This window comes from Cylas formicarius, unplaced genomic scaffold (assembly GCF_029955315.1).
Source record: "Cylas formicarius isolate icCylForm1 unplaced genomic scaffold, icCylForm1.1 PGA_scaffold_3__17_contigs__length_32017465, whole genome shotgun sequence".
In the NCBI taxonomy this organism is placed as follows: domain Eukaryota; kingdom Metazoa; phylum Arthropoda; class Insecta; order Coleoptera; family Brentidae; genus Cylas; species Cylas formicarius.
Window position 1 is genome coordinate 3,763,142 of NW_026844326.1, and position 27,567 is coordinate 3,790,708.

At 35.3% G+C, this 27,567-nt stretch overlaps 1 protein-coding gene across 7 annotated transcripts in view; it reads right to left on the minus strand.

The window, feature by feature from the left end:
* The window catches only part of LOC132699111 (axin), a 164,106-nt gene that overhangs the window by 18,000 nt on the left and 118,539 nt on the right, over positions 1–27,567 (minus strand). For 6 of the 7 annotated variants that reach the window (XM_060665609.1, XM_060665612.1, XM_060665611.1 and 3 more), the window contains 8 exons: positions 24,049–24,244; positions 23,831–23,984; positions 21,733–21,859; positions 16,256–16,405; positions 11,205–11,424; positions 9,214–9,350; positions 7,571–7,974; positions 2,287–2,473 (listed from right to left, as the gene is read on the minus strand). In XM_060665609.1, coding sequence (XP_060521592.1) covers positions 2,287–2,473; positions 7,571–7,974; positions 9,214–9,350; positions 11,205–11,424; positions 16,256–16,405; positions 21,733–21,859; positions 23,831–23,984; positions 24,049–24,244 — 1,575 coding nt within the window. The remainder of the gene's footprint in view (positions 1–2,286; positions 2,474–7,570; positions 7,975–9,213; positions 9,351–11,204; positions 11,425–16,255; positions 16,406–21,732; positions 21,860–23,830; positions 23,985–24,048; positions 24,245–27,567) is intronic. The other variant, XM_060665615.1, reaches the window with a different exon arrangement.

Sequence of the window (27,567 nt, forward strand, 5' to 3'; positions counted from 1 at the left end):
ACAGACTCAAGAAATCAAAGAATTAACCAACCCTATTAGGATAAGAGATGTCAGCATCTGGACAATAATCCTTTATGTATTAATAATTGTATTTTGCTGTTATGTTAGTTATAGGGTTATCGTCTTTAAAAAGAAGGATCACACGAAGGTTAAAGATGAAGAATACCCGACGGACACGGTTCACCCCCTTCAGCAGGGATGCTCACACTTATGAGGGGAGGAGTTACATGCCAATAAACTGCTTATCTTAGTATAATTTAATCGCACAGTGTGCATTTAGATATCGCTTTATTCCGTTTATGTAATTGTATACAACTTAACGTTAAGAAAATTTTGAGACAGGAGAACCAGTTCTGTTCTTAACTTCAGGCAGTCAACTCGCTTTTGTTGTTATAAATCGTTCCCGTTTTTAACGACAATAAAATTCTTTAAGCAAATTAAAGTTTTTTTAAAAAAGTGTTTCTCTGATCAACAAACGTAACTCGCGTCTGATTTCAGGGGCAGCATATTACACATATAATCTAAGTGCTTCTAGGGTACAACCATTGGCTCTAAAATATGTAAACTGTATGTCGATCATTTCTTCAAGCGAATATTGAGGCATCTTTGAAATTGAAATGCTCGCTGAGTAGAATAATATTACTTGACATGACTTTGGATTCCCATATTGGTTAAGATTTGGTTGCTTATAGATCTCTATAGATTCTAGGATTTTTCGTTGGTAAAAGAATTCCACTTGAGATATCAGCAGTTTACATGCTTCTATGAATATGCGGCAAAGAAAGATTGTGGAAACGAAAAAAAGAACCTTAAGACTACGACAACTAAACCAATCAGCTGTTGTCGAATACAAGCACTAAAAACTAAAATTCTAGGGTGTAGTGAATTATTCTACCAACGAAAAATTCGAAAATATATAGAAACCCATAAGCAACCAAACATTCGTAACCGTATCTCCTCATACACCTCCTTTAGCTCCGCTCCCTCAAACAATATATAAGCAAGCCAGCTTCAGTTATGCTCTGAAGAAGTCAACACGATGATTCACAAAACGTCAGCACGGTCGATCAGCATCAACATCATCAATAACTGACGCAGGAGGAATCCAGAAGATTTGTTAATAGTTTGTCGAAATTTGTTTGAAAGGAAAACTGTATCCTTTGGACCCTTGTTCGTACGAATAAAATTTCTTATTATTTTTTATGTAGAAGCACCTCTTAAATTATTCGAACGTTATTTATGGACACCCTGTACAATAATAATAATAATAATAATAACAATCGCTCCTGTTACCGACATCGACATTAATGGGCATAAGGAACTTATATGCTAAACTCCAAGCGGCAACTTGAGACCGCCGCGTGGAAAACAAGCTTAGAACAAGATATAGAACCCAGCAGGAATAGTATTGGATCCCTTCAGACAACAAGCGAAGGCTTAGGGATCAAAGAGAAAACAACAAAACGCACCCTTCATAAATCACAAAAAGAAATTATGCAAGAATGCGACAACAAAATCACCCTCCCCCACCCCAAACACAACTAAGGAAGAGTTTCGAAATTACTGCAGCTCTATATAGTCGCCAAAGAGTAGACAACAGACAGCCACATTTGTGGTAGATGTTGAACAATGCGCATTTGAAATAGGGGAAATGTATATAGATCACTTTGCAGCAGAAAATATTTCCCAAGCTATTAAAAAGACCCGCAATTGGAAGGCTAAGGGAGAGGATGGACTGCATAATTTTTGGATCAAAAACTTCCAAGCCTATGTTCTGAGCCTTGTCCGCTGTTTTCCGAGGTTTTATAAGGTTTCTGCTCTTTAAAAAAGGCGACCATTATTATTAACAGCCCTTTACGACGCGTCGAGAGCTACAATTATTGTAATGGGTGCTCGCAAGATTCCGATTCGTTTGTGATAATACGGCAGGATACACGGCGAATCAAAAATACTCCAACAGATTTCTTGAAAGTGCCGTTGAGCTCTTCAGTTTAACAGAAAAATAAGACAATTAGTTTTAGAAAAACTAAACAGAGCAATTAGTTTTGTTTCCAAAGTACGAAATACAGTCGTTAATTATGTGGACAATATACTGCATAGTGGCGGGGCAACAAAGGTGCAATAAAATTATGTTAATATTGCCGGTTCCCGTTGCCGAAGTTAAGCATTTCAACGTGGCCAGTTAATGTTATTTTTATAAAAGTTAAGAAGTTTTGGGTACAGAATAGTTTGGTCGCCTTAGATTAGGAAAATCTTACAATGTGCGCTGCGTAACGCGAAGCTTACCGTTGTCTGAGTTTGCCTTTGTTGTCGACTTCCATGAGTAAACGTCTGCTGGTCTCCTCCAATTGAATGTCGGTATTGGGTAAGGGTAATGGCGGCATGCTGGGGTCGGCCACGAAGGGTTGGGCCGGTCCGAGAGCGGTCCTACCGACGCTACTCCGTTCGACTGAACTTGAACGCGAACCAAAACCTACAAATTTTATCGAGTAAGGTTCAAAAGTAGTATTCCATCAAACAAAGTAGAGTGGAAATTTCTTATATTCTTTATAAAGGGTAAATGCAATATAACAAGCTGTGTGTGAGGTATAAACACAATTCTCCTTTTATTAGAAGTGTGAAATAAGGCATCGTTCAAATGCCTGGCTCTGCTCCTTACGTTGACAATGCCGTACAAGTCTGCAGGATCGAAGCCATCAATCCCATGGATCCGCAAAATGATGTTATTGTAAACAATAATAATGCTCGTTATACTCAGCCACACATACATCAGTTTAAAGCCTAATCACATGCTACATCCACACAGTACATTACAGTAAGACCCCGCTTAACGCTGGACGTATCGTTATCATTTAAAACATTTGTTGACAATATTGTAAGTACACATTCAAATACTTATAAGTATAACGATTAATAAATAAATAAAATAATAAATATTAAAACCAGTGGCAAATATGATCTTTAGTTTTCATCATGGGTGATAATAAAAACCAAGGAAAGAAAACAACCATAAAAAGCATTTTATTGGAAACTGGTGAACGTCAACCTGAAATTAATGCTGCATTGAATTTGGAAACTTCAACAATAAGGACAATTCTTAAGAATAGAGAAAAAATACTGTCATCGGCAACTGCAACCGCATCGAGTTCTACATCCAGAATTACCAGTTCTAATAATATCATTTCACAAGAAATGGAAAAACGACTATTAACATGGATTGACGACGAAATTGAAGACAATGTGTTATTAAGCCAATCTACCGCAATGGAAAAAGCTAGAAGAATTTTTCATTACATTCAGGCTGACACGCAAGTGGACATAAGTGAACCTGGGCAAGGATAGTTTAATAGATTTAAACATCGAAATAATCTTCACAACATAAAGATTGCAGGACCGGCAGCAAGTGGTGCTACGAAAGCGGCGGCAGAATTGTCAGCGACAATAAAAACAATAAACGAACAAGGAAACCATCGCCCAAAATTGGTTTCTAATGTTAATGAAACAGGCCTGTATGGAAAAGAATGCAGATGGAATGGAATGAAATAACAAAGATCTTTGAAAAGAGTATGGCAGAACATTTGACCAGCTTTAAGTAGAAGGGAAGACATTGGTCACTCTATCGATATGGATGAAATAATAGAATTAGAGAAACAAACCGATTTAGATGAGGTAAATGTGGAAAACGTCGAACAAATAGTTCAAAAAACAGCAGCTACTCTTTCTAATGATGAGGTCGAGGAATTTACTGAGCAAGAAGAAAACAAAAATATTGATAGCGGTGATGTTGAAAAAGTGCAAAAAGAATTTTTGATAGCGTTTGTAAAAAGGAGTTATGGACCAATTTCTAACAGAATGCAAAAGAAACACGCACACCACATTAGATACCATCTTGACAAAAACGCAGAACATTGCTTTTTAAAAGCATATTCGTTTATATTGTTTTTATTTTTGTAAGAAATAAATATATGGTTTTATTTTTATTAAAAAAGACATAATTATTAAATTTAACACCTAACCAGTTTTCTATCGATCCCTAACCCTATAGCGCTATATATAATTACGCTTTACTTTGATAGAACGTATACTACGCGTTTCGCTCAGAATTGACATTTGTCGGTGCAACAGATTGCTCTTAGATTAGGTAACAATATTGGTCTTCTAAAAACGTCTCTAATTCAATCAAAGTATTTATTTCCTTTTGTAATGGTGGTTTAATGTGAAGCATTAATATATCTTTTTCCCCATATTACGGTAATATGCTAGTCAATACAGACCGGGTTCTTTTATCTGAGAAAGTAAAAATTTAACCAGTCCTTTACGAAATGTCGAGTTAAGACTTTTCAATTTGCTGAATATGCTGTTGCATTATGGGGCCGCGTTTATCCTAGTACACAATTCCAGTCATATTCGAACACATGTCAACTATTTCTGCAAGTCCCGATGTTGCGTTTTCGTGGCGGCAAAGAATTATGAACAGATTGAAAATAATAATTTTCTCATTTTTAAAAAGCGCAGATTTCACGAAAGAATTTTAATAAATGAACCAACAAAAAGCTGATTTTCAAGCGTTTATCAGCGTACAATTTTAATAGTGCTTTGCCATTAGTGTTGCTACAGTGATTATTTATTGTGTTTAGAAAGTGGGTTGAAAAAAATTTCGACGACGGGAATGGAGGAGAGTAACGAACCAAAAAGAAAGTGTCGTTTGATTCTGTGTTACAAGAGAATTTTATACGAATATATGAAGATATACTTATATTTTCAACTTCATTATCGCACAATTGAATATACTGTTTCTACATATTCAAATTTTTAAAAAATGTTAGAAAAGACATCATTCAACACTTATTAAAACATTCCTGAATCTTTAACATTAAATAATAAAATAAGCAAATGCAAAATTTGTAGGCAGGTCTTCTAAAAACGGCGGAGGGTATGTAAACCGCCATTGGAGGGACAGTGGAGTTAACTGGCATTCCAAGGTCAACCCTGCGCCAATTCCTTGGTAATGATTCACTGGAAAGGAAGAAACGATGTAACAAAGGCATAATGAAAGTGTTTAGTAATGATGCGCAAAGTGGATTTGCAGGGAAGTGTATGCATGCGATGTTTGAGAGTAATCAGATTCCGTCAATTGAATCATTGTACCGGAAATTTTAAAAAAATTGCCGTGTCGTGAAATGCGCCGATTTCTGCACAAAATTCGATGTAGATTTAAAAATATGAACAATGATTGGTGGAATGAACACCAAAACATTTAACTCAAATTCATGAATTTAGCGTACAAAATACAAAATATTAGACGAGAATATTACTTAGGCGAGATTTTGGGCAACAGCCGTGACACTACAAAGAAAAGCTGGCAAAATTGTTCATCGAACTGCATTTTGAATGTACCCGCATATATATGAAAAGGGACACTCATTTTGCACTATGATTGGAGGCAAGGTTGGGTGCCAAACGCTTTGCTAGTTTCAGCAAAAAGAAAAACAAGACCCATTAGACTATCAGGATACGTCAAGTGAACTTTCTGAATATTAGGTAAAAAATTCTCTTCTTCAAAATATTCCACCAGCCAGTCTAATAGCAATTAAGCTAAAAAAGTACCAGAGATGCGCAACAAAAAATAAGTATCGCAAGAGGTCCTTAGTCAGCTTGACCTTTATTTAGAAAATGCTTATACAAAAAACAATAATTACTTGAAGTTCTAAGAACCAAATCGTACGATAAAACTAATTTCCTAGACGTCATAAAAATCCGGTAACAAAACATACCTCCTAGGGAGGACCCTATCTCCCCATAAGTCTTCCTCCAAGCCTCTTTACCTAACTTCTTAATCGATTGACTCTCTGCAGCTTTTGAGCTCGTTTTCTTCTTCCTTGTGGGTTCCAATTTTAGATTTCTTTGGTATTTGTTGTTGTGGCGTTTTCTCGAAATGTCAATATCACACTAATTATTGGGTTCTAATGTCATCGATAATGTCGTGTTTTTTTCCATATTCTGCCTCATCGTATCGTTCGGTATCCTCTCCCGTCTCGATCTTCCGGCTGGCTCTCAATGTTTCTTGTGTATTTTCTTTCAGAGGCCACATTTTAGCACTGTAAGTTATTATGCTTATGCTTATGCGATTTAGTTAGAGATTCCTTTTTGGTTATTTATATGTGCGTTTTTGTCCCTTTTATCATACTCCTCAACGATAGAATTCTCCCATAAGCACATCTATATTTGCAGCGACAGCCGAGCAACTGTCTAACTCCGTGAAGGTGAGCTCGGGACTGTTAGACTGCCGAAAAGCACTGACCAGACTAGCCAAATGTAATTCTGTCAATCTGTACCCGCTCATGTGGGTATAGAGGGCAACGAAATGGCAGACAGACTAGCTCGGGAACACCGTATCTCGGGCGGGAGCCTTCCATTAGAATAGCATATACCGTGCTGAAGTCTTAATAAATGGTTTGGGAAGCAGTTGGTTCTGCACTGGGAGACTTTACCGCGACTGAGACAGTTGAAGGTGGGCTCATATCATATAGGTGGGCGCCGAAGGTGGGCTCATATCATGTAGGTGGGAGACAACTGCACATGCAGGTTGTGTTTAGAAAAGGAAGATACTCCAATTAAAGAGTGGAAGTCACAAAGGTGGCAAGTGCCATAATTTCTGAAATTGAGTTAATCCCAGAGAAAAATGTTAAACGACATGCAGTCTGACCTGACAAAAGCAGTAAGCGCCGTCATTAATATTAAAGTTCCTACAATAAAAATAAATAGATACCACCGCTGTGTGTCAATGTTATTTCTAATCAAAGGAGGCAAGTGCCAATGTTTGTGTCAGTTGAAATGTTACAAAGTCATTACATAAATAATTAATTTGGAAAACCAATAGCCTTGCCCGCCGAACAGGTTTATAAACTCAAAATTCATAATAATGTTAAAAAATATATACCAAAATCTTAAAAAGCCAGGATTCCTATCTAATGAAACTTATGTATTTGGGACCTACAAAGAGACGCCGACATGGGACTTACTTATCCAGTAAAGGCAGCCGGCAATCAACGTTTAGCTATACCTTTTCACTAGAAAGTGGAATTTTTGTTCAAATCTGTAAGGCAACTTTTATGAATACTTTTTAGTGACGAGGAAAGCTATCGCTTATCGCTTTTGTAGTGGAAACTACTGTAATTATTCAGTAATTGGTGGTATCTCTGTCGGGTGTACCACACCGTGGCATAATAGACAAAGGTAGAACACTGACAGGTAAATGGGTGGGTTTACAGGCAGGTAAAATACCTTCTCTATTGGATTTATGATCGACTATGCCATCGCAAATCGTACGGACTATAATAAAACGAATATTCTTTTTATTACATTTTTCGTGAATATACCAAAACTTTCTTCTTCTCCAAACTAGCTGCGTTGAGAGTACTAGGAGCTCGTGGAAGAGGTACTGTACTTTCTCGAGAGTACAGGGTAGCTCTAGGCGAGGCAGTGAAGACGTGCAGACACAATGGATCGAAAGGACAGGGAAGCACCGCAGATCGCATAGGAATAGAAACGTTCTTATTACGCAACTCACCTTTTCTGTGCCTGGCAGCAATGGGCGAAGTGGCGCTGCCGGCGGTCCGGTGAGCGCTGCGGTGTCTCATTGACATCTCGCTGTGAGTGTGTCCCGCGCCCCGCCCACTCGGGTCGGCCTGCATGATCCACGCGAGCACCCTGCTGTCCTTGGCGGGCGCGGAGGCGGGACACGTGTCTGACACCACCGACACCCCGCTGTCGGTCAGGTCGGCCAACGTCTTTTTCGACGACCTCCTGCCAACCGCTCCCCTTGCGAACCTATCGTCCGGATACTCGGGCATGCTCTTCGACTTGACCACGCCCAGTTTGTGTTCCGACCCTCCGTCGGCGAAATCGTGCACGTTACCCGAATCGCTGCTGAATATCGAACCGTCCTTTCTGCGTCTGGAGCTCTGCAGATGTCTGCAATCGAAATAACCGATGTGTAAACAGTGCTGAGCTGAGGGTGTACGCCGTATTTCCGGAATTGCAAGGGATTTCAATGGAATCTCGCAGAATTAATTATTAATTTTAAATGTTCAAAATAAGTTATTATTTGCGCATTGCAAAAGGACGTTTTTCCGTTTTCTTATAATAACAAGATGGCTACATTAATTAAACTTGAACGTTTATATTTTAAGGGCGGTCGGTTGTCACTTTTAAAATACTTCTTAAACATTAAAAAAAAAAAAGGCGGTCTGATATCATATGAATGTTATCAGCCAATAGAGCCGCCGTCTGCATTTTTAGTGTCTCCAAGTTTTTGTAACCGTTTTCTTGTTGGTTTTAAGTGTGGTTCCGAAAACACTGCGAACACTGGAGCGCGAGCATTGAAGATGTGAAGTGAGATCTTGGCGAAACATTTGCCGGATTCCAGTCGGAGTTCAACCATCGAATTGGTGCGATTGATAGATGACCTTCAATCGAAGAAAAGTTTTGCAAAATCCCAATTGGTCTTCTTTTGGCACACCAAGCAAACGCAAGTTTTGCTAACATGATTTAAATATATTTATTACTAATTTTTATGGACCCTATCCCAGCCCTTCTGATAACTAGTTAAACGCCAAAAACAAAAAAAATATATATAGTAATTTTTTTTTCTTTCTCTTTCCTCAGGTTGAAATTTTGGAAACAATGCAATTTGCCAAAATTGCACAACTAATTAATTTTTACAGATCCTATCTCAACCCTTCTGACGACTTTTAAGTTTGAAATAAAGGTGAAATTTTAGAAACAATAAGGTTCGACAAATTATAGGTTAAAAATTTTAGACAAAGTCACTTAAAGTGACTAAGAAAGATCGCAATGTTTTTCAAAATAACGACTGTGCGCGGATACACATTTTGTGTGTGAGGTTCTATTTTTTCTGTATAACATTCTAATAAATTTGATTGATCGAAATGATTATTATCAGTAACAATAGCGATAGCTCCTTCCACGGTCCTACTCCCATCATCAATTTTTACCATGCTGACGCCATACAATCAAGTTAGTAGAAATAAAAGTTGGTTTCTATGTAGTGACTTTTAGGTAGTATATTTAGCTATTGGTATATTGAACGTCGCACATTGAAACATTCATATATCGTTTTACTCGGAGGAATTTCCCAATGCGCTGGACTAAAAAACCTACGGAGATACATGAACTATTACTTTAACCCACCTGTTCCTTTTAGGAGAAGCGATCCCCGGCGATCTGACAGGAGTGTCGGGAAATACCATCGAGACATGGTCGTCTAGTATTGATTGGTCGTTTTCGTCGTCCAACAGTTTTTTAAGGTCGCTGCTCAACGATTCGCTCTGAAACGGAAACGGGCATTTCAAACTCTCACTTTCGATTTTCCTCACCGAAAATTGATTTGATTTTTTACCTCGTTATATGATAGCTCTTGGTGCTATTCTTTGCAAGAATTCGCTGGTGTGAACGTGGATCAAACAGTCGTCGTAAGTTTTATTTCATAACGTCATTTATGAACGTTGGGTGGGAGATACGCAAAGACATTATACAGGATTTTTCAAATGCGAAAAATTTAAGAAATAATAATAAGCTTTGTTGTCTAACAGATATAATATCCAAGGACAAGACAATTAATTCGATAAGTATAGCTACCACGTCAAACGAAAACAATTTGAACACTTAGCGCCTGAAAAGAACATTATGATCAAAATCTCTCTGTGAAAATACACCATCAAACCTAAAAACTAGATATTTTAAAAATTTCCTTTGAACTTTTTCTCGCTGAATAATATATTTATTGAACCTACGATTCCATATAGTGACCCCATAATCCAAGTTAGATCTAACATAACTAAAGTAGAGTGGCTCTCGCGCTTGTTGCTTGTAAACTCACTAGCATTCCGAAATATGAATCCTAACATTTTCAACGCACTGTTACAAGTTTGATTGATACTATTAACAAAGGAAAGCTTAGTGTACCAAATAAAACTCCCAAATCTTTGCAACCATCACTTCGTTTTAATTTTATATTGCCTAGAAAATAATCAAAACCAATACAACCACCCTGTCCGAAAAACGAACAGAAAAACATTTGTCAATTTGCAATGGCAATCTGTTGGGTTTACACCAAGAGAGAAGATCTCTCTGAAGAAAGTGACAGTCACCTTGATTAGGGGTAACTAGATATTTTTATATCATCTGCAAATAGTAAAAATTTACTTAATTATATCATTAATAACAATGGAAAATATGAGGGAGGTCCGACTTGTGGCAATGAACTTATATGACATGCCCTCGCAACACAAGTACGACTTAAAGAACACTACTAGATTTGAATAGAACCCCATCTCCACAAGTTTGTGGGGGCATTCCTAATAAAGGGCAGTTTGTTATTTGGAACCGAATCCAACCATTAGGAAGAAATTGTGCCACAAATATGGTGGAAAAATAATGTTTTTATCTTAAAAACTAAAATAGATAGATAATTCATTTATTTATTTATTTATTTAAGGAGGTCTACTTAACAGGAAGTAAGTTACAGAGCCACTGCAACGAATGATGATATTATGAAACTTAACCTAAACTCTAGCCCAACATAAACATTAACTCTAATAAAAAAAAACAAGAGAATAGGAAGAGACTAAAATTAATAGTTATACTTAATGGAGCAATAACGTTTTTACCTTAGTAATAGACTGCGAAAAAAAGTCCAAATCAGGTAGAGCATTGCATTTGAAGCACACTGAGAAAATGGGTGAAAATTTTAATATAGTTGTTCTTGGTGTGGCCAGAAACAATGTGTTGCTATGTCTAGAGTTAATACGGGGAACAAGAAGATTTGGTCTATATAACAGGTCGGAGCAATCAAACAAGTTATGTAAAATTATAAATAAATTCATTAAATAATGGTAATCATGGCGATCACTAAGAGAAACATTCCCAAATCTAAATAATATTGTATGCGAAAATCCTAGTGGGGGATATGCTCCGTCGAACTTATACTATACATACTGGAAAAACTTATGCTGTTTTTTTTCAGGCTATTAATATGATAATTGTACCCAGGAAATCAAACTACCGAGACCTGACGTATGAGTTTAATAATATTTCGTCTTCTAGTACTAGTAGCAACTAGCAGAAGTCAACAACACGAGAATATGTGGAAGGGACAACTAAAAAATAACCACCGGTCATACCTCTTCCAATTTCAATTTCTCGATCAGTTCCATGGTCTCCCGCTCCTTCTTGACCATTTCCAGCTTCTCGAACAAAATGGCGGCGAACTGATCCACGTCCATAGGCTGACATTGCAACTTGTCAATCCTCTTGGTGCGGGGTATCACGATTTGGTTCATGTGCGCCTCGCGGTTCACCGCCGCTTGACGTCGTGACGTCCGGACCAGGGAACGCCCATCGCTTCATCGCGAAACAAAAACCTTTTATTTAGCAAATTTCGTTTTTTTTTTAAACATAACTGGGGAACAAGTTGCGAATTTTCATCGAAATCTTCTCAAGTAAAGAATTTGAAGTTAAACAAGTGTATTAGAGTGATACATTTTTTTGCAATTCTACGCTCTTTTTTCAAAACAATACTAGAGTTGCTTTAATTTCAGTAATTAATTTTTGGTATTTTGAACACCCTGTATAGTAATGAGATGATGATAACGCAATTTTTAGGATACGAGATAAAGTTATTTACAAAACTTCTGGATTCCTCCTGCGTCGCTTGATGATGAATCGAACTTGCTAACGATTGGCTAATAATCCTATTGGCTTCTTCAGAGTTCAACTGAAACTGGTTCGCATTCTACTCTATACCTGCTTATATATACCCACATTGGTTACGTAAAGACCTGAGTCGCGGTTAAGATTGTTTGGCTGCTTATAGATTTCTATGGATTACCGGATTACATGCAAGAATTTTAGTTTTATCGAATAAAATTGTATGACCGGTATCGTGATTGTGTTTGGCAACTGCTGGTTTATTTGTCATAGTCTTAAGTCGCTTTCAGGTTCTTTGAACCTACTTGGTCTCTACAATGTATTATTTGCTGCATATGCATGAATGCTGAAGAAATCCAAGTATCTCAAACGGAATTTAAACTTTCACGGATTGAAGATATTGAGAGGTCTTTAGATTTTGATAACCAGTTTTGACGTTATATTTCTTAAGAACTTTTGATAAATGGTCAGTGATTTTAAGGAACAACAACATTATCCTGGATTTTTTTAATGTTGGAGGGGGCCACATGCGTTGTTATTCCTGAACTTAATTAAATTTAGGAATAACACCGCATGCGGCGTCCTATAACATTAAATCAAAAACTAAGGTATTATTTCAGTTTCTCATCATCAATATTCCCAGGATGCCCTGCCTGAAGAACTAAGTCGTTGCCAATCTACGTTCAACTCAACAACAACCGACGTAAGAGAAATCCAGATGTCTTGTAAATAGTATTAAGGTGGAAGTTTCTTTTAAAAATGAACTTTTATCTTAAAACTTTGTGGTACTCAATTAACACTTCGTGTACAGAGTGTTCCATTGAAAATATCATAACTTTAACTCTTATCCTAAAAAAAAAAATCTCCAAAAAATTAAATTTTCTAATTCTCCCAATATGTCGAAAATAAAACTAAAAGTGTTTTGAAAACCGCATCTTGCCATGTTACCAACCAAAAAAATAAATAAAATTGATTTTTAAACGCCCTATATCTCCTCAATAAGCATGATATTATTATTATTCAAAATATGTATTTGCAATTTGCAAAATATATATTTGCAATTTGCAAAATACATATTTGCAATTTGCAAAATACATATTTGCAATTTGCAAAATATATATTTGCGATTTGCAAAATATTTCCAATTTGCAAAATATATATTTGCAATCTGATAGCCTTTTGATACGCTCATGTACAAATGTTCAAATATATATATTTTTTATAGACATAAACCATGCCATTTTAAAAAAATTACTAATTTGTTACCTTCATTTTATTGCAGTTAACATATCATTATTAATTATTATTATTTGACAAAACATACGAATAGAATACAAAAAATAAAATAAAATGTTAAAAAAACTGCTCAAACTGATTTTCACCATCTACAAGACATTTTCCGCAATAACTTACAAATGTTTCTTTCGGCATTTACGAAGATTATTGTTCCAGAATTCAATGCCTTACTCAGATTTTTTCTTGTAAGCGTAAGTTTTGAAACACAAGGCAAAGGTTTTAAATGAAATGCAATGTATATATTTTTTTAAATTTGTTCAGTCAACCCAGCGACTTTCTCCGAGATCCCTGGAGCTCCTAGTCTTCCGTCCAGGTTTTCTTTGCACATGTGCATCCAATTGTTTTTCTAGCTTATGTTACCCTCTGTCGGACTTCTTTATAATATGTGTTGAAAGTCATACCTAAATAACATTTATTAAAAAATGCAATCATTTCATTTTCTGTGTTCATTTCCAGAGTTCTTCATTTATATTCCTCCTGTATCATTTGCTATGATAACCTCGTCGCCAGCAAATGCATCGACGCTTTATTTGTTTGCAATAAAGTCCGCGATACCTTGGCCTAGACCTTTATCGAGAATGGTTGTGACGGCTTATTCCCAAATCTTATTTTTGATGTTGATCTTTCTTACATATGTTTTAGCATATTACTTGTGTTAGCTTTCTGAACTACTCATCGTGAGAAGGTTTCCTGGTTGGTGCTTGAATTTTTATCCATTCGTTGGACAAAAAGTGTTGTTTGTGCTTGTTCTTCTGCTCTGTCGATTCAGTTTCTATAAGATCTCAAAGAATTCGACCACACATGTATTAGTTACCTTCATGGTTTGCACATTCTAATTCATTTCCTTTTTTATGGATGCTGCACTTTCCATTCGCTGGTTATGGGATTCCGCTTCAAGTGCCGCACTTTATCAGTTATATTCAGTGAACCTGGTGATCGTCCACTAGTTGATTTGCTTCCATAAAATTCTATAATGTATTTATGAAAAGAGATTTCCACATTGTTGTCGTAGTTGCTTTCCGATCAAAGATATACACATTATTTTCATAGCCTACTATAATATATTTGTTTAAACTAATTTATACAATTTAACCACAGAAAAATGTTTACTATTTTTGGTATTCCGTAGTTTGTGTTCGTTTCTGATAATAATAACAATAATAAATGGAATAAAATAACGATATGACATATATTTAATAGCTACATACATTTTAAAAAATATATGTAGACAATTATACATTTTTGAAAAACGTTCTGATTTTCATTACGGTACAGGGTGTTTAAAACACAAAGAGTAACTGCCTCTCAAAAACAAAGTACTGTTTTTAAAACAGTGTTTTTTATTAACTTACTGACTACCCGATCCCACGATTGTAAAATCATCATGCAATCACACAAGAAACAAACCATGCAGCACTACCATATTTTCTAGTAGGAATTATATTTTCTTCGCATGTCAATTGAAAAGTTGAGTGAAATTATAAATAAAGGCAATGGAAGTACAAATGACTCCAAACTCCCTATCTGTCGTGATTTTGAATGGGCTAAGCCCGACCCTGGTGCGCAACGCAGCTCTCCTTAGTCAGTTAGTGGAATAAGACGATTTTATGAAACGCATATTAAAACAATGATTCAAAATGATGATAAACAAGTTCAACAAGACTAGTATGCGAGTCTTGTTGAATGAAATTCATTTGCCTTCGACCACTCACAAAATTTCAAATATGAACGATAGCGTTGATGAATGTTATTTTTTAGTCCGTTATTTAGTATCTCAAATTTGAAACTTAATATTAACCGAGTTTCGGAGGAAAAGTTATTCGAACTATTTCGATGTAGTTTAAGTTATTTATTTTTTTGTTTTAAAAAACAACGATGAGGCAAGAGTTTTACCTCTGTCTCTCTGCCTTACCACATCAGTATCCATCATAGGTAATGGATGGAGTGTAGAGAGAGATAAGCCGTGTTTTGTGGGTTTCATCACTTTTCGTTGAAAATATCAATTTTGAATATTGTAAAAGCTTGAAGTACAAAACGTAACTCTAATCGAAATTCAAATTATTTTATTTTTATCGCGATATTGTGTCATGTTTTAGTGGTGTTTATAAATATTTTAATTAAGAAGTTACTTTTACCGTGTGGTTTTTTCACATCAAACAATTCATAAATTAGTCATTATTTTAGAAAAATGTGCCCAATTGGCTTTACAAGGGAAAATTTGAAGCAATCATTTAAAATTTACGGTTCTAAAAGAAATCCACATTTGAATTCCAAAAGTTTTGTCCCAATGTGCCATTTGTGTATTTAATAAAGATAAAAGTAAGAAAAGGTTTCTATTAAAAAAAAAGTTTTTTTATGTCAAAGATGCACCCATAGGTTCCGAGAATTCTGTACAACAAAACTCACCGTCTATAACAATCAAATCATTGTTAACCACTGAATTTGACGCGAAGTACTTATGGGATATGATACTTGTTAACGACCCAATTGTTAACTTTTGTTAAGTATTATTGTTTATGGTTAAAGCAAGCTGCTATTATATTTGCAGAAACCAAATATGCAGACACTTCCAAAAATTGCACTTGCACTTATCAAACTAAGATTTTTGGAGTAGGTATTTAAAATAAAGTTTTGATATTATAATAATGGATTGGGTATCATTTTATTAACGATTAAAAAAATCTAGGTGCTGTGAATGCTAAGGAAATTTGTTTTTTTTAGATTTGTTTTTTAAAATAAATAAAATATTCTACAGATTAATTATAAATTTACAGTTTGAAAAGAGAATAAAATGGCAATTATAAACAAGAGTCATAAAAGTAAACACTTTTTTTTTGCTAGAATAGAGTTTATGAGCTAAATGAATCTTAGTATTTATTGCAAAGAAGGAAGGCACCTGTTTGCAATATACCATAACATGCAATAATCGATACGTCTAGAGCAGACTCTGACAGTTTTTACATTAAGTGGATCTACCCGTTTGCAACCCATCAGTCAACTTTTGAATGTTTTCATCATTAGGGAACCGAAATAGAATCAAATCACTCAAAAAATGTTTTAACCCATTATTTGTATTGCGGCCTGCATTTTCATAAAACGTGAGATTTGGAATCTCGTCAAATCAAGCTCCGCATGACGTCAACGACGTGACCCGTTGGCTCCGCCTACAACCGCAACATCATATCTTTGTTTGTTGTATCATGTATGGTACCCGTACGTGTATACTTACACAGAACTGTCGGTCATGGACAGGTTGTCTGAGTCGGTACGCGCGTCAGAGTGACTGCTCAAACTGTGCAGCTCGCTGTCCTGCCTCGAGACCGGATTATACGAGTTGTAAGCAGCGTGAGACCCCGTCATGCCCCGATTCATAAACATACTACGCCGCGAGCAAAAAAAAAAACGAAAATAAGCGTAACACAAAAAATTAACAAGCGCATTCGGTAAGTAATTTCAAAAAGTAATACAAAACAAAGTAAACTACGGATATATCCATGTCTCCAAGAAACAACGGAGTAAACCGCAATAAACTGCGCATCAAAATGAACTCCCCACTAAAACTGTAGTCAACTTCAAAGTTAATTTTCTCGTGAACTGCTGACTAGATTTGGATATTTTTTAGTGGAGCTTAAATCTTAAAAAACGATGCTATGAGGAAACTTGAGTTTTAGTTCAGTTTCAGACTCAATGCTTGTCGCATTCTGTGGGAATTTCCACCAATACCGTTGGGTGTTTAAGTCAATGCAAAGCCTCAGAGATAATAGGACTTTTCAATCGTCCTCCCATTTTTTTTTTTTGTTGATTTTGCAGCTCTTGTTTCCGCTGCTTGTTCTTAAGTGATCATATTATTTTTCTATATTATTTTTCTTAAATATCATTTGAACCTTGACGCTTTTATCCATTGAGTTCGTGTTTTGTTTATTAAATCGCACTCGGTCGATATTGTTACTCCTAGGTAATAGAATTTTATTGTGTATTGTATTATGTTGTTGTGGTAGCTAGTTTACATCTAATCGGATCTTCATATTATACTTAGTCCCCTGTCTTTTCATCCTGTACATGGTTATTTCTTATATTTGCGTACCCACATACAAGGGTTAGCGGAAGTAGCCGAGAAAAACCTTTAACACAAAAGTATAATTTTTGAGTTGTAAAAGAAAACAAATGTGCAGCGCAAAGTTGAGAAACAGTAGCAAGTTTTTTATTTTTGAATGGAACCCTCTATATATTTTCTGTTATGACGAAAGATTTCAAAAATAAATAGATTGTTAAGATTTGGATAAGCCATTCTTGAATTATTTAAGCTGCTGACACAATCCAAACGCATTATCCGGCAATTTAATGAAACCAAAAGTATCAGACGAAAAAAGAGAAAGTTTGTTAGAAATAGAGATGACGACATGAATATTTTGCTCTCTTTTTAATGCAGCTACACTCTTATGAATAATTATTAAAAATAATATTAATGTCATATAACTTTTTAGAAAATCTCGTTCAATCTCAATTGCTGCCGCACAAGATTTAAAATATTAAAAATATTACCCCTACAAATTTATTTCAGTTCAAGATTTATCTGAAGGAAATAAAGTTCAACGGTTATTACATTATCAAAAAATGTCGATGCATATAACAAAGGATCCTGATCCCGATCATAAAATGAGAAATAATGTTAGAAAATGTTTAGGAAATCATGGTGGATATATAAAAAACGCATATCCATAGACTTTACGTAATATTTTCATTATTGTTAGGTAAATCATCTTTGTCGGCGGTTTTAATATCGTTCTTTAAGTTAATTAATACTTATTGAAATAAAAAAGACGAACTACTTAGATTTTCTTACTCTTACTCGATTTTCCAAAGTGAAAGTTTCAATCAAACTTAGATCTACATATTTTAGAAATCAGGAGAAAAAGGCCTTTTGTGATAATAGAAAATATATAGGATGTTCCATTTAAAAATAAAAAACTTGCTACTGTTTTTCAAGTATGCGATGCGCATTTGTTTTCTTTTACAAGTCTTAAAGATAACACTGCAAAAATTATACAACTTTTGTGTTAACACTTTTATGTCGGTGAGTAGGTGGGTAGACAAATATAAAAAATAACCCTGTACAGGATGCAAAGAAAGTCAAATAAATGTAAGATAGAGATAGATTAGATGTAAACTAGTTGCCAATAACAATATAATACAATATATATAGAAAAAATACGAACTCAATCGATAAAAGCGTCAGGGAAAATTTGAGAGAAATAATATAGAAAAACAATATGATGAGTACACACAGCAAGATAAGAATCTACAAAACAAGCTCACGTATGCAAAAGAACAAGAGCTGAAAAATCAACAACAAAATAAATGATAGAACAATACATAGAGTGAGCCTCAGAATTAGAATAAGGAGTCACGATATCAGAGAAGAACTAGGAAACAGATGAACGAAATAGGTACAAAACTACATGGAGACCACTAGGCGGGCCAAAAAAAGACAGTATGAGAGTTGGACCTCAGCGTCTTCCAAATGACTTTATAAAGGCAAACCACGTTGTAATATTATAGAATTATTTAATTAGACATTGGACTGGTCTCCACACAGTCCAGACCTTAACCACATAGAATATTTATAGGATCAAATGGGTAAGTAGGTTAGAGTTATTAACCCCTTGGATGATATAGAAAACTTGATCAAGAACAAATAACGCATGGTTCAAAGCACGAACTGAGATGAGGAGGTGAAAAAAAAATCAAAATCTAAGAAAAAATTGGGCTACGACTAACTTAAACAGATAAACTGATAGAAATTCAGACAGAATGTCACAAACATTGAGTATATATATAACTGGGTTCTCTTTAAAAATTGTGTGCATGCCTCAAAATTCTGGAAATTCGCAGAAATAAAATAAGAGATAGATTAAAATTCTCACCAAAAAGATAGGTAAATATTGGATCATAAATACCACCTTTGGCTCGAACAGTTCTGAGGAGCAATGTCAGGAAGACCAAATCTTACGGTAAGAACTGTACCGCGCGATCATTTATCATGTCCCCCCCTCCTTTCGCTTAACTAATGTAACTATATAATATATACTATAAATATAAGTATAACTAACAGTTAACAGTTTTCCGAAGATTTCCGTGACATTCCATATCAAAGAACATTGCAATAGTGAGCTACGAGAGGTAGGCAACCAAAACTATAAGCCAAAAAACTCACAGAAAAAATGAAGGTGTTAAAACTCCAGTGAGGGTATTCTCGTCTCGTAAGAAGCATCGCACTTGCAAGGTACCTCCTATATGTACCGAGTGATCATTTACAATGTCCTCCCCCCTTTTAATCTTTGGGAAAAACGTTAAATACGAAAGTTGTTTAAAAAATAGTAAGCTATTTGGAAGACACATTTTATATAAAGAGTGTTATAGAAATCACCCTCAGATAAAAGTTTTATAATAAAATTAATAAAATCTCCTAAAAAATCTGCACATTTCTTGTATAATACGTTCTATACTCAAATCCAATAGTTCTACAGAGTGGTATATGAGCTTTTAACTTAAAAGCAACATTCGAAAATAAAATAATACTCTAGAATTTATAATTTATTTCTTAGATCGTCACCAAAAAACAAAATGTTTGTTTATAACTGACAGTGATAGTTAGTTACCAGGTACAGAATTAGCAAAACTTACGTAAAATTATAAAAATAAAATTAATATATATATATATATATATATATATATATATATATATATATATATATATATATATATATATATATATATATATATTAGCATAGCATAGCATAGTTTTACTAAATCTGTAACTGTTACTGTCTGTTACTGTTACAGTTTGTTTTTTGGTAATGACTCACTGCACAGCCAGCTAAGATATAAAATATAAATTCTCGTATATTATTTTATTTTTGACTGTTAAAAGCGCATATATCTCAAAAACTCTCAAAACTGGATTTGGGTATAGGACATATTATAGAAGAAATTTGCACAATTTTTAGGGGATTTTATTAAGCATATAATATATCTTGCAAATAGCTTACTACTTTGAACAACTTTTGTATTTGACGTTTTTTCCCAAACTTAAATAAAAAAGTTAAGCGGAAGGAGGGGACATGATAAATGATCGCGCGGTACAGTTCTGACCGCAAGATTTGGTCTTCGTGACATTGCTCTTCAGAGAACTGTTCGAGCTGAAGGTGGTATTTATGATACAATATTTACCTATCTTTTTGGTGAGAATTTTAATATATATTTTATCTTATTTCTGCGAATTTCCAGAATTTTGTAATACAAGTTTTGATGGATATCCATTCCTCTGAAGCTAGTGTTTGATATATTGAAATTGACTGCAGCGTTTGTTCTCAACTACATAAGATTAGAAGTCTGTCCGCTATGGTTCTAACGAGGCTGAAGTGAGATTAACCGACACTGAAGAATCACAATGGGCGGCGACGTTCACAACATGGGCATAATCATCGACAAGGAACAACACTGTAGGAGGGGAAACAAACAGACGGCAGTCGTTGGCCCCCTTTTAGAAAACATGACTGACAAAATATAATCTTAATTTACGGTGAACTCAGCTGTAAGCAACACCGCAATCATTAACTTCGGCATAGATTATATACATAGATTGTGTATATTTATATATACATTGTGAAGGTAAAGTTTATTTAGTATTGACCTGAAGTAAAAGTGATAATAAAGACAATTCAATCCCAAAACATTTCGTTTCATCGACATTTATTATTGTCTACGAGCTCCTCAAACAAAAACTATAGTCACTAAAAAGGGCGGCGACGGAGCCTTTGATCTGTGGTACGAGGATCAAGAAAGATAACCCGATGCCATCTTCAGCTATATTAAGTATGTGTGAGGCAACATATATAACATGTTCTGAACAAAACTATAGAAGGTATTCAACCACGGCATTCTGGGGAATCCATCAGATAACATACCTAAGATTGCAATGACAGAGCTCACGCATAAGTGTACCTGCCAAGCAGGGATGAATGGGGTTCAATATAAAAGTGATCTCATGGGGGCAGGATGCCAATGTCACACTAACGGTTCCAAAACGCACGAAGGCTTTGGAGCTTCCTTTTCTTTCCGACAGTGAAGTGATTAAAAATACCTCCAAGACTATAAGAAACTGCGACGGGGTCCTAGGTCCTATCCATGTTAAAGTGCCTGAACAAAGTAACAGAGACGTGGATAGCTGGACAAAATGGAACAAAAATAAACGAAAAAGCCAACCCACCTTCTAGCGATCACAGGACCCCCTCAGGTCCACAGCCGTTGTTGGCCATTCACGCCGATAGGAAGGAAAACTGAACAGATCGAATCTGAACATTTTCTTCAAAGGTGATTAGTTGATTAGAATCAGGCACTCAAAACCGAAGCCCTAAGATTTGAGGACCTGTGGAGGAACCCCTTCACGAAATAACTTTGTACCAAGGCTAAGGCCGATGGGTGAGTGAATTGGGAACAAACAAGAAGGCAACCATGGTAACCTCTCGTACCTGGCCGAATTAAACTCTTAACCCTGCGTAAATGCGGAACAAAATAAAATCGCTCACTCCTAAAAAAACTTATAAAACAAAAATCGGTCAATGTGAAAGCGAACTCGTAAGCTTTGCCAAAAAAGCGAACGTGAGAAAAAAAACTAAAATAACACCGAGACGTGTGAAAAATTACCTGACGAAAGTTTCCGATTTGGTCTTGTCGATGGCACGTCGGTTCTGGGACAGCAGCAGGTGGTCTCTGGTCAAACGCATGGGGGCGCCGGATAAGTTTGGAGTGTGGTATCCGATGCTTACACTCCCTGAAAATAATACACTTTTTATGCCCAAAACGCTCTGTTATTTTTAGAGACAGTTGGGGTTCTTGGCAGCAGTAAAATTGACATTTTCATAACTGTTTTAGTATTTAAGATACGCTTTTTGAAAATGTTTCATTTTAGAAACAACACTCTCATTTTTTTCCCGCAGAATGCAGTGGTGTAGAAAGTTTTGGTTATACAGACTGTCCCATAGGTACATAACAAACTAGGCAAAATGCATTTTTCTTCTCGAGAAATTTGGAATTTGAAATTTTCAGCACATTACTATGTAATATTCAAAATTTCATTTCTTATACCATCAATTTTAAAATAACCTAGAAAATGCACATGACTGAACTCATATGGTAGTACAGACAGTTTCAGTCAAGCTCTAAAGTGGAAGTTTCTTTGAAAAATTAGACTCAAAAATTTCCATAGCAATGAAAAAATTTTATGCAAATGAAAATTTAATTTAAAACTAAAGTAAAATACAAAAACTATTCATAAAAAATTCGATTCGGCAAAAAATTTTCAAAATGATTTTCAGTCACTATGATACATTTAGAGACGCGTTTATTGAAAGACTGCCTGATTTTAAATAATAATTATAGTTTCGAAATGATTCAACGGCATTTTCAATCCTGTGCCATAACTCATCTCGAGTATGACCTATTTCTTCATACACTATCGGCTTCAGTACCCCCAAACACAAAAATCAACAGGATTCAAATCAAGACTTCTAGGCGGTCAAGTTGTTTGACTCCCACGACAAAGAAAATTGATTATTTAGGTAGTCATGGCATAAGAAATGAAATTTTAAATATTACGTAATGATGTACTGAAAATTTCAAACCAAAATTTTTCCAAATTTAAAAAGTATACCTCTTTCGTGTAAAGTGATATATTAATTAAAAAATTCAAAAACAATTCTGGCAGCTTGGAAATGATCCCAACTGAAATATTAAACAAGACTTTTTTATTGTTCCCTTTTGAAAGTTACATTTAAAAAAAATTTACCATACATGAAATGATAGATAGATTAAATCCCAAAACCCAATAAAAGTGCTAAAATACTTAATTAGAAATTGCATTACTTTTTTTGATGGCTTATTTGTAACCACCCTGTATAATGTATTTTCGCCATAGATAGATCAAAGCATTAAATATTAACAACTTCCATTTTCCAGTCTTTTCCAAAGGCCTGTTGCCCTGTTCGTTTTTCTCAAAAACTACTCAAAATTTCGTATGCTATGTAACGACAAAAAAGACTCAAAATTAAGCGAATTACAAGAATTTTCATAAATATCCGTAGCATTCCATTAAAAAAAAAAAAGTTGGTTACTGTCCTGGCACAACGGAACACCTTGCATACATAAAAATACTATGAATAAAATATTTATTTTGGGTCAAATACTTTTTGTATTGAAGTTTTTTTCCTCAGTGTCGTACGTATTGAAAAAACCACGCGTATGGGCACCCCTGCCAGCAGAGGATGCTCCGCCCCAGCATAACACTAGAAAGCCTCCGTAAATTACTACCTTATTACTAAGATTTGAGTCCTATTAAGAATTGCGAATAAAAAATAAAGTTAGACGCGATAATATAAACCAGCAAATGTCCGCATATGTAATTGACATAATTGAAACTCAGTGTGAATTAATATCAGAGTACTTGAAGCGGAAGATAGTTATAAAAAGAAACATGGGACCACGTTAAACCATTAATAATATCCTTGGATAATAATGACGGCACAGATTCAAACTATTGTGTCAAAATCAAACTATCAAAATTCCATTTATCCAGTAAGCAATACAACAGAATGTTTTCACATATTTTGTGTTTCAATTTCCTTAGTACTACCCTGGACCGGTTTGATTTATTGGTCCAAAAATCGTTAGGAGCAGATACAAACGTCAATGGCATTATTACAGTCATGACCATTTATCGTGTATCGTAAATGTAGCTTTTACTAACCGGAAGTGTGACTGATATGGATGGGCGGGTGCATGATCAGTTCTTTATCTTCGTGCAGGGTGGGCAAAGGGTTCGGACCGTTGGCATGGCTGGACAGGTCGTTACTGAAATCGTTTACTTGCTCGTCGTTACTGCTACTCGACGTCTGGGCATTCTGTCGAATTAAACACGTCAACACGCGAATGAAATTTTTGCTCTCCAAATGCGGAATGGTTCACCTCTAAATATTGCAGGTACACGTCGCTTTTTATAAAATTAGGATAAGTGGTGTTCACAATGAGACGCTCCACTTGAGCTTGGGCGTCGTCGAAGAGCGTCACGGGAGGCTCAAGGCACTGGGAAGACTTAACGTTTATTCCAATTTCCCTCCTCAGTTCTTCGGATATCGGAAGAGCGGATTTGACGAAAAATTTCCTAAAAGAACGAGGTATTTAATTATGCCGTATACCTCGAAATAGGTATTTATTAGAAAAAAAGAAAAAACTACAACTACACAAGGTGTACCATCACCACTAAGAAGTGGGGGTGGGGCCACCTTCCTACGTCTAAAAGTCCTATTAGAATTAAATAGGGAGTTTTGATGTTTGTGCCGTTATTATTTGCTTAACGATGTTACAAAAAGCAGTTCTATCTAAATTGAAGTTATAGCTATGTACAGTGTGTCCCATTTCTCATTATTTTACAGCGTATCTCCCTTATTAATTAATACAGATAGCGTGCTAATTTTTCAAAGGAACTTCCACTATTTTCAAATCTTCTGGGCTATTGCATCAGTCCATGATAAATCGAACTTGCTGACGTTCCGTCAATCGTCCTGTTGGCTTCTTCAGAGCTTATATTTTGTTTGAGGGGTCGGGGCTAAATGGGTGAAGGACAGAGAGGGAGAGAGGGGAGAGGGAAAAAGGGAAAGAGGGAGAAACGGAGAGAGGGGGAAAGGGAGAGAGAGGGGGAAAGGGAGAGAGAGGGAGAAAGGGAGAGAGGGAGAAAAGGAGAAAGGCGAAAGAGAGAGACGGAGAGAGGAAAAAAGAGAGACGAGGGAGAGAGAGAGAGAGAGATTATTTAAGTAACATGCTCTTTTGTTTAAGGTTGCTTTCTTTTCTATTGTTGTTAACCTTTAAGTTTCTTTAAGCGACCTAAAATTCGTCATTTTTGGAAGAAAACTGACTACGCCACTTTATCCTACATAAAACACTATCCTAAACACTTTTTCCATAAGTAAACGAATAACAGTGCCTAAAAATATACAATTTCCAAAATCACCTTGGTAACATTTTTCTTTGTGCCACTTTTCATTTCATTGTTTAAGTTTCTTTAAGCGACCTAAAATTCGTCATTTTTGGAAGAAAACTGACTACGCCACTTTATCCTACATAAAACACTATCCTAAACACTTTTTCCATAAGTAAACGAATAACAGTGCCTAAAAATATACAATTTCCAAAATCACCTTGGTAACATTTTTCTTTGTGCCACTTTTCATTTCATTGTATTAATAAAGACGATACGCCGTAAAACCATCACAAACATACAAACTGGACATAAATAAGTTTTGTGATTACGTTTCCAATCCATAATTGGAAATACACAAATACAAACCCACTAAAACTTAACCTTTCGATTAACGAATCTTCGATGTAATACATTTTGCAGAAACAACATTGGACGAACAAAAACACTCAAATGTTCACCACACAAACACGCTCGACATTCCTGGTGCAACGTATTTCTCATCTACACGGCTATGCGTTAAAAAAAATCTGTTAAATATGTTTTGCCTTTTGCTATATTTACTAAATGTCAATCGAATGATGTATTGGTCGGCTGATAGACGCGGCGCAGTTCCTTTGAATTTTACCGCCCGGGTATCAAACGGTATTAACGAGGTTTTTCGTTGTCGCGAATATTAGATGGCAGAATACGGAGCGTAAATTTGAAATCACATTTTTTCTTTCAACCCACATCCGGAAAAAATATATAAAGGGTGTTATATTACTGAGGTCTTATAATCAAACTAGTGAATGTGCACCCTGATGCTGGATCGACATTTTGTTTGGTCGGATTAAAAAATCGATTGTTTCATAAACTTATCTTATATGCACTATTAACACCCTTTAGTGTGTGATAATTTAAAAAAATATTTTGTAGGATCCAACTAAGCCGAATTTAGAAATCGACAACGATAATACGAAAGTATATGTTCGTTTCTTTTTTATCTACTACACCAAGAGAAATGTACGACCCAAATAGAAGTCTGCAACAAGCATATCAGTTTCCAGAAATTTTCAATTGTAGATTCTCTCAAGATACAAAGTATGTTTTTAATCCATTTTTGGATTGCTCTTAAAATTCTAATTATTTTGCATGTGAATTTCAACCGATTTTGCAATAAACTAGAGTTTAATTTATGCACGACTTAATTAATAATTTTAATGAATTGGGGAGCAATCGTTTGCATCTAGCATTAAAAAAATACAATTGAATTTGTTATTTTATGGCTGGCACGTTTTCGGCTGCGTTCAATTTTACATCAATAATAAGTATCTAAGTAATGATGGTTGGTTATGGTGACAAGAAACGTTCCTATCGTGAAGTGTGTGAATGTTTTGATACAATTTACCAAATAGACCTTAATCTGCCAAGTCAACTGTGGCCAGAATGGTCACAAAATTTACAAATAGTGGGTTTGTAAAAAAAACCGCCCAAGGACAGTGCGACCAAAAACTAAAGAGATTCTAAATGTTTTATTATCAAATGTAGATAGTAATCCACAAACTTCGACACCAGAATTAGCTGCAATAATTCTAAAAACTAAGTATACGCCTTACAAGGTACATCTTCTTCGGGAATTGTCTCAAGTTATTCCAGATCTCCGAATGGAATTTTGTGGGGGTGTTATATCCATAAGATTTCAATCCTCTAGATTCTTTCATTGGTGTCGCATATAATTAAAGTGAAAAAAACCAAACCCAACGCTTTGGCGGAGACAAATTCGAGCTGTAACACTGAACTCTCTCCAAAATACCGTACGGGAATTTACAAGCCCCTTAGGACATTGTAAAGTAGCAGAAGGATATCAGTTTGAGCATTTATTAAAATAAGTATCTTTTTTTATTAGTTTTTATAGTTATTTAACATCAGCAATTCGTTAAAATCATTAATCATGTCGTTCATAAATGAACTTTGAGTTTATGCATTAAATCATAAATTACTTTCGATTTCACCAGAAAAATACTTAGAATTTTAAGAGCAATCAAAAAATTGGATTATAAACATATTCGTTCTATTTAAAATAAGAAAGTTTGGTCTACGTCACTATGGAATCCAGCCTAATTAGTGCGACTTTTGACTAATCTTGTAAGTAGAACTTGCTGACGTTTCGCCAATTATCCTGTTGGCTTCTTCAGAGCTTGACTGAAACTGGCAACAGGCAGTAGTCACTACCTGTCTCAGCTCCTCTTCTGCACTTCTGCATTGTTTATATAGTCAATTATCGATTTTTCATTCCTACTTATTACTTCTCTAGTGTATTTATGAACATCTTTGTGGCTGTTCATCACCAGCAGATCATTCTGAATGCAAAAGTCAATAATTCTCAGACCGTTATTATTTCTGCTGTTTTCTCCGTGCCTTCCTATGACTTCCCCCGTCTGCTCATTCTTAATTCCGACTCTCCCATTCAAATTTCTCATAATGATAATTTTTCCCTTAAAGCTTTCTACTATTTCTGTTACCTCCTC